The 8,752-nt window shown below is 41.6% G+C and overlaps 1 protein-coding gene across 1 annotated transcript in view; it reads right to left on the bottom strand.

Moving 5' to 3' along the window:
* Positions 1 to 349: 349 nt before the first annotated feature.
* The window catches only part of LOC101855067 (kelch-like protein 18), a 23,940-nt gene continuing 15,537 nt past the window's right edge, over positions 350 to 8,752 (bottom strand). Inside the window, exons 8-12 of the mRNA XM_005111340.3 lie at positions 7,484 to 7,598; positions 5,431 to 5,535; positions 3,242 to 3,353; positions 2,102 to 2,296; positions 350 to 1,241 (exon numbers count right to left, since the gene is read on the bottom strand). Of these exons, the coding sequence (XP_005111397.1) occupies positions 1,023 to 1,241; positions 2,102 to 2,296; positions 3,242 to 3,353; positions 5,431 to 5,535; positions 7,484 to 7,598 (746 nt within the window). The 3' untranslated portion in view covers positions 350 to 1,022. The remainder of the gene's footprint in view (positions 1,242 to 2,101; positions 2,297 to 3,241; positions 3,354 to 5,430; positions 5,536 to 7,483; positions 7,599 to 8,752) is intronic.

Below are 8,752 nucleotides of genomic sequence, written 5' to 3'. Positions count from 1 at the left end.
TTCATAGAAAAGAAGAAGCAAACCACACCAGAGCACCCGCCAACCACCCACCCATTGAGAAAGAAGTGCTCAGTTTCGACAGGCGGACAGGGAAAATGACTATAGTAAGGTTTAGGAAAGAAAAAGCAGCAGTTCCCTGTTGTAGATCAGGCACAGTTATGAGTGTGACATGAATCAGCCCATTTACAATTCTACTGTGCTCGACCGAGAAATGTCCCCCCTTTGGGAATGGCCTAAAGACACTTCAGTCAGTGGCACTGCCCCGGGGGGGTTGTGTGACACTGAGAACAAATACATCAGCCTAATGCGGGCAACTCATGGAGACCGGCGCTGCACACTTTTTTTTTTCCACCTTCAGGGATTTTTACGCCCCCATCGATAGTTTCGATCATTTAGGAGAAGGGCTTCCGAACCTGCTTGTCAGGGCCACCCCGCCTGTCAGGAACAAGACAAACATGTTTCATTGAGCCAAATACTAATCCACAGTTGGGGGATCACAGAAAAAAATTTGAAGAGACAAAAAATCTCCAAACAAGGCAATCTCAGAAAATCTGTCAGCTGTACTTGAGGTGAAGTGTAGACATGTAGTCAAGGGAGAGAATCCTGGAGCTTGGTGCAGACAAAATTGTAGCTTCTTGAAAAAGAGTAGACTATATCTGGAGTATACATCATCATAGATTCAACACGTAGTCTTTGCCGAAGCCCTTACCACAAATTACTTTACGGGACAGCATCTTTACTGAAGGCTTTCCAGGACAGTCTTTGTCAAAGATCTACAGAACACAATCTTGGTAAAGGTTTAGTCAAGGCCTTTGCGTACACAGTCATGGTCAATGTGATTGTGATCATGATCAAAGGTGGCGCAGGATGCAGTCTTCATCAAAGGTGACAGAGCATGAAGTTGTGGTCACAGGAGACGCAAGCCACAGTTTTGATCAGAGGTGATGCAGGACACATTAACAGTCAAAGAAGATGCAGGACAGTCTTCATCAAAGCTATTTTTACACCTTTGCCAACAACGTTCAAGCCGCGAACGTGACCTCGGTTTCCGAGAAAGAGTCCATGGGTATAACTCCGACCCCGACCCCGCCTTCATGGCCGCTCATGTTGGTGGCAAACGTCCACTCATTGGTTGTGGGGTCGTAGACCTCTACAGAGTTCAGGTTGCTCTGACCGTCATAACCTCCAATCGCGTACAAACGTCCGTAGGTTGCCGCGACAGCCACCCGGCTTCTCTTCACCTGAAAAATAATGAAAAAAATTAATATAACCATTCTTTTGGTTTCTTTCTGAAGTGAAAAGATGGGCACAACTTGTTAACCTTTTTTAGAAGTCTGAAAGAAAAGATATGTTAGGCCACCAGAGGCTCTTTGACAAAACCAACCTTTCCATCTCTCTATTCTTTATTTCTCCACACAGGAGGTCATTTGCCACCCTCTCGTCCATCTTGTGGTGATGCCTCTCTAAACCCTCAAATCTGCCTTGGATAAAAAGCAGCACCCTCTACTCCATTTGAATTTCTTTTAAACCATAAACATTATTCTAGCTCAGTAGCCAACTTTACTCTCACTTTCCTGTATAATGCGTTATCTACTATTATCAAAATGAAGTCCTGAATATTTTAACGTTATTTTTATTTTTCTCTTTTTCATTTTTGGGACAGAGTGGTGAAATTAGGCGCTCATCAAAATAATGAAAGTGAAGAAAATGGCATTTTCCCGCAGGATTGGAAATTCTCATCAAATTTTTATTTTTTGGCTCAGCACCTTTCACGTCCATTAAAGAACACATTTTTGTGCGGCTTTCACTGAAAAACTGTGAAAGGCACAAAAAATGTACATTTTCAGTTTCCTCGGACTCTCAAGCTAAGGTAATAATTAAACTTAGGCAGCCATTTTCTTGCAAAATTTTACCTCAGAAACCAAGTGACCCTCACCTCCTTCAATCGCCAATATCTTGTCTTATATCCAAGATAAAGGAATATTTTTTAATCGAAAGCAAAACAAATGAACAAGCTTTAACATGATACCAATAACTCCACATGACCTAAAATTGATTAGCGCCTGATTCCACCGCGTTGCGACACATTTTTCCCCCTCACCTGCATTGGAGCCACTAGCTCCCAGGTCTGAGAGTCAGGGTCGTAACGTTCCACTGAGCGCAGAAATACACAGCCATCATAGCCTCCCACCGCATACACTTTGCCGTTCAGGGTGGCCACGCCCAGGCGACAACGCTTGGATTTCATTAGTGGAAGAATCTGCCACTCACCCTTGGTGGGACTGTAGGACTCAACCTGGAGGAGTAATAAGTTATTAACAATCAGTGCCAGTACTTTTGCATCATAAATCGTTGCCTTATTTGAGCAAAAAGAGGCACATTGACAAGATCAAGTATATTTCACGATCAGGAATAAGTAAGACAGATAGATCAGATAGAAACAACAGAGAGAGAGAAAAGAAGTAGAACCTGCCAATGGTGCCCTCCAACGATCCACTATTGCAAATAGTTTCCAACTCCATTGACACAATGCATATTACTGGCGCAGTGGGCTGCTTCACCCCTGCCTTTAAGGGCCAACCACAGATGTGTAGGATACATATTCCAGGGGAAAAACAGACGTACTGGAAACAGTTTCTCCTCCAAGGGCAATCAAAAACTCACTTTTCTAAGAAAGACAAATAGCGTAACCATTTTACAACAGACTTTTTGTTATAAAGAGAAGCACATTCACACAGTAACAGATATTCACTGCTGGAGACAAAGTAAAGCTGTCAGAAACAGAGAGTTGTAAAGAAATAAGGCAACCATCTATCACAAACGTCTGTCCCAGAGACAGGGAGACAGAGGGAGAGATAAAGGAAGAGCGAGAGCGAGAGACGGAGAGAGGGAGGGAAGGGGAGAGAGAGAGAGAGAGAGAGAGAGAGAGAGAGAGAGAGAGAGAGAGAGAGATATATGAATATTATCAATACTTTCGTATGCTTACTTCTTATCTGTTTCAAACTTCCAGACTGATTTCAAGAACATGACCCCTTTGACAGAGTCATCTTTTCAGTGCAGAATGACTTGTCAAAATATTTCGTATGACAGTCTTATCTGAATACAGAAGTAAACATAAAACATGGGCTGTTAATTCTTTGTTCAAAGTTGGTTCATAACTCCCCTAGTCACCACACCATAAACATCAAACTGTATTATTCTTTTGATAATAAAAGAACAAAGATAAGGGGAAGCCACTCACTGAATCAAATATGGACAATCCATCATGGCCGCCACAAGCGACCACTTCCCCATGTAAGATGGTCACTCCGGCTGCACTACGATGTTTGTGCATGGGCTTCAGCATCGACCACCTGAAACATAGAACATCAGACCATGACAAGATGGGACTGAATGTTGGTTTGTTTATTTGTTGATCAGTTTAAGTAAAAAGAAGCACATCGACTCTATTACAGTCATTCTGAGGGTTGGGGGGGGGGGGGGGGGAGACAAAGGGAATAAAAAGAAGTAGGACCTGCCAGAAGCACGCTCCAACCAACCATTACAAGGAGGAAAGGCAAACTATTAACAATTTATTTGTAGAGGCACCAGTCAAGATTCATGGCATTTAAAAAAAAAAAAGATTTGTACGTTTTACGGCGCTCGCAACTGCACAAAGTCATTTAAGCACGTGGGACACCTTAACATTTTCAGCTGGTAGGAAATTTTGAATTTTGCACGGGTGGCAGCCGAAGCCTACTCTTATTGATTTTGGACCACCAAGGGATCTTAACAAGCGCAACCTCCACACACAGGACCTCTGAGATTTTTCGCCCTTTCCAAGAAGGCTAGGTGTAGATCTTTCCAACCATAAGACCAGGGGTGTGGCTGAAAGGCAGCAGTAAGAAGGAGCCAAGGAGTAGCAGTAGAAAAGCTGCAGAAGAGTCAGGAGCCCAAAGGTGGGGGCAAGAAAGTGGAAACGAAAGCAGAGGACAAAACATTGTTAGAGAGCAGGAAAGGATGTGAAAGGAGAAAATTTTAGAGAAGAAAATTTTCCGTCGCTATTCGCATTCAAATCCAGGACCTATTGAATGAGAGACGAACTCCTTAACTTCTAGAACACGAGAGCCCCCTGATTCATGGCAACATGAGACAATTGCAAATTACATGGTTTAACTCACAGATTGCCGATACCGACACTTGAGTTAGTTGGCCTTGAGATACGAGAAATGCCGAATCTCACAGTTTTTACACTATTTACCGACTTGCGATCAGTCTCTTCATCAGTTGTGGAAAGAGAAGTATGCTATTTAATGTCTGTTTAATTCCATAGTTGCTCCCCTTGATCTTTTAGTGTAGCTTTTCTAGATTTTTTTGTGAGGTGAGTTACAACACATTTTCTTTGGGTCTGGGCTCAGCATTTCCCGATGTTAGGTTGAACTTACATATTGTCCAGCCTGCAAATAAAAAAACAGCTCGTTTCAGACAGTTCCAATATTGAACAAGGCATACCAGATGGTCTAGTAAGTGACTTAAAGACTTAGATCCCAATCATTCTATTAAAAAGGGAAAAAAACTGTGCCTTTGAGGTTGCTTCATGCACTTCCTAAACCACTGGCTCAAGTAATTCCGATTTTATTTTTATCCATATAATTCAAGGGTGACCTTATTTGGGCCACAGTGTGGCCTAAATAAGCTAAACCCCCCTCCCTTACCTTATTTAGGCCATATGTGGCCCAAATAAGCACTCCCATAATTCAAATAACCATACGAACAAAAGTATGACACGTACTGAAAATCTTTTTCACCTCAATAAAACACCCAAAAAAAATTTATAAATAATGAAAATGTTCATGCTGGCAGATGGGTTTAATTGGTTGGGATTTCGACCGGACTTCTAATGAATTTTCATAATTCGATTGAAAATTTGAACAATTCACAGAATGTGCAAAATAAAACATAAAATGAACTCAAGAAAAGAAGTACAGTGGAGTACACTTAAACCAAAATCTGTGGGAATGCTGGATTTTCTTCAATTTAGCTGCGTTTTTGTTTCAGAGAAATAGCTTTTTTTTCTCACTGTTTTCAAATTTACAATGTTTGATTTTAGTGAACTTCACTCCAGCTAAAGATTAGGATAAAAAGCACAAATAAAAGTAGAAAGACGGAGAGAAAGAGGGAGCAATGAGAAGGGGGAGAGAATAAGACAAAGCATAACAAAGTCCTACTGGAAATGAAAACACAGTCAAGGAGGTGGGAAACACTGTAAAAGGTTGAGTAAAGAGAAGCACAGTGATACAATAGTAGCCATTAAGTGCAAAGGAGAAAAGCAAGACAGCAGGGCACAAACAATATATAGGGGTAGAGCAGAGGAAAGACCTCCCACCAGCACCCTCCAACCACCCATTATACAGTTAAAACACAAAAGTTGTAAGTGGTGGTGTTACTCACAACTTTGTGCTGGGGTCGTAGGTTTCACACGAGCGTAGAGATGTGACGCCATCATAGCCACCACACACAATGACTCGGCCGTTTAGGCTTACCGCACCAAGGGCACTGAAATAGAAAGAAATCATCGTGAGCAAAGATTACAATTAGTAAAAAGCACAAATCAACACAGGGATTTTTATTAGTTCCAGTGAGTTCCCGCGAGACAGTGTATTTTTAGTACTACATGTAGTAAGGGTTTACGGCGCTCGCAACTGCATAAGGTCATATGAGCGGCAAGGGGTGGATGTCAACAGAGAAGTCCAAACGGGGAATCAGGCTTACTCTGCTCACCTCTCTAGCCTCAACAGCATAAAGTCTGTTTCGACTATCAAGGCACCCCGGAAATAGCAGTTCACAAGAGAGTGACAAACATACAAAAGAAGTAGAGGAAAAAATTACGATAATAAGGATGAAGAAAGAAAAGGCAACAGTTCCCCTTATGTTGTGACAGCACAGTTTGAGCATGACATTGATAAATCAGCCCATGAGCAATTCAACTGTGCATAAGAACATGTTAATATCCCCCCTTTGGGAATGGCCTAAAGACAACTTCAGTAAGTAGCACTGCCTTGGTGGAGGGGTGGAGACAGTGTTACTATCACTCAGCACCCGAGGTATGATAAAACTGTATAAGAACTTGAGTCATCAAAGACAAAGAAAAAACCTTGGTGTGTTTGTATTGTCTTTTTCACAACACGTTGTATCATGTGTCACAGGTGTGACCTTTATTCAAATTTACTTTTATGCTTTCACAGTGCCCAAATTCCCCCAAGGGGATCAACAAAAGTACAGTCAAACCTGTCCAAGACAAGCACCCATTGACAAGAACAAAAGTGGTCATCTTAAACACGTAGTCCTTTTGAACAATGTCATTGTAATACAGAAAAAATAAAAAGGGGGAGGTGGGAAGTGACCATTTGTGAAGGTGACTGTTCTAAACAATCATCGTTAGAGCAGGTTTGACTGTTCTATGGTTTATTTGTTTTTTTAATATCCCTGTGCCTGGGAAAAAAGTATCCCTTACTCAGAGCCTGTAAACACTGCAGGCAGATGTCATCGTGTTGTATTCACATGGTCCACCATGGAAAAATAGAACTTCAGAAAGCCAACTATACACACTTGAGAATGGCGCTCATATGACCTTATGCAGTTGCGAGCGCCATAAAACCCTCTACTATAAAAAAAAAAAACCCACTTGAGACATATGTGCTAGGTGCAAGAAGAAATCAATTCTGAGTTAAAGAGAAGCATATTTATGGTTATGTAGTAATGGAAAGAACAAGACAGATGGACACGACAAGAGAAGGGAAGAAAGAAGTTGGACTACCAGTGGCACCCTCCAACCAACTGGAAGTCGAAATCAAAATTGAACATGCATTTTCAAAACATTTTCCCAGAACTGCCAACACTTGACACAATCAAACTCTGTTGAGGTGGAGGCGCAGTGTGAAACAAAACCCTGTTGAAACAAAAAGCTACCTGGGTTTGCAGACAAAACACAAAAATTGTTGAGTTGGAGAAACCGACCCAGGACTGAGACGCATGGAGACCTCTAGTCAGTGCCTTTGTCCGGACCACAGGGAATAAGTAAAAGTAGGTAAACTGTGTTAACCCAACAATCAAACTGTATTTGCGAGTATACTCACCAGCCTACCTATGCTTCCTTTAACTATTCCCCTACCGCTGGGTTTTCCTCACCTGGACCGGGCCCTATCTGTGACCTACTTTCTGTTTCAGCCTACCGTCGGACAAATAAAAAATTTTGAGGTCAATTTTCAATATTAGCCATGTGTATTTTATATGAAAATAAAGGGAAATAATGACCTATCACCATGCTGCTACAAACAATCATTCTACAGCCTAACATTTCAGATTCAATCATTACAAAAGTAGGTGTGGTTTGAAAGCAGGAAGTGGTGAGCCGGGAAACATGGCTCATGGTAGTGAAAAAGAATTAAAAAGAAAAAACCCAGGAGAAACAAATAAAACAAACCTGGTTTCCACAACAACCTACCTGCGTTTGCAGTTCATGGCAGCCACTCTGGTCCAGCGATGACTCAGGGGCTCATAGACCTCCACAGTGTCCAGACGCTCCATCCCGTTGTAGCCACCGATAGCATACAGGCAGCCTAAACACAGACACACACACGTATAAGTGTAAGAACAAATGAGTCGCAAGTCCCATTTTGACAAAACAGCACTGTGTGTACCATATTAAAGATCTGTTCATGCCCTACAACAGGGTGGAAAACAAATCTTAAATTTAGCTGCATTTGTTCCAAAGTTATAGTCAGTTGAAGTTGGGGAGTCAGAAACACACACAGTCTTGACAAAATCCAACTTTTTCTCAATATCTCAGAACAGCTGAGCCTAACACATAACTTATTCTCTCCTGTCGCTACATATATATGTTACAGTAAAAATACGTACCTAGTGAATACGCGTAATCACTGAATATTTTAGTGAATACACGTAATCCCCGTTTCACTCAGGGGTTTCTCGTAATCACTGAAATTTCTAGTGATTACGCAAAATCCCTAAAATTAGACCTATCATTTTACGTGTTTTTACTACATATGTACTGAGCATCCAGTGAATTCACGTAATAGCCCCGCCACTGTACAGGGATTGCGCGTTTTCACTGAAATATTCAGTGATTACGCGTATTAAATAGATTGATCTACGTGTTCTTACTGTAACATAGATATGCCAGCTGGCAAACAAAGAGACAACATTTGTGTGCCAGTTCCACTTGTTGATCGAGGGAGAGGCGATCCTAGAAATACACTTGGTGTCATAATTGACAGACGAGAAGATAGCCGTAAAATCTGGTTTGTATTCCAGAAATCAGTTCGATCTTCTGAACACTGACAACATAAACACCGAAAAAATTGTTTCACTGGGTTCGGCAGTGATTTTTCAATCCTCTTCAGGTGGACAAGGCTTTACAAGATGCAACTGTAATGGTGCCAAAAAGTGTAGTTCAAGCCGATGTAAATGCCACAAAGCAAGGCTTTAGTGTAACTTACGCCGTCATAGCAGGCTCAGTTGTTGTAACAAGTGATGACGTCGATGGATTCTAGTCTTAAGTATTTAACTGAAAACTGAAACAACAACAACGACAATGGTGTCTGCCATTTTAAAAAATTAAATGCTTAGTTTTTAGATTGTGGAGCAGGTGTGTGTATGTGTGTGTGTTGTGTGTGTGTGTGAGAGAGCGCGAGAGAAGGGAGAGAGAGAGAGAGAAAAAAAAAAAAGAGAGAGAGAGAGAGAGAGAGAGAGA

Source organism: Aplysia californica, unplaced genomic scaffold (genome assembly GCF_000002075.1).
Source record: "Aplysia californica isolate F4 #8 unplaced genomic scaffold, AplCal3.0 scaffold01044, whole genome shotgun sequence".
Classification (NCBI taxonomy): domain Eukaryota; kingdom Metazoa; phylum Mollusca; class Gastropoda; order Aplysiida; family Aplysiidae; genus Aplysia; species Aplysia californica.
The sequence above is the reverse complement of the archived record's forward strand: the minus strand, read 5'-3'. Positions and strand labels throughout refer to the sequence as shown.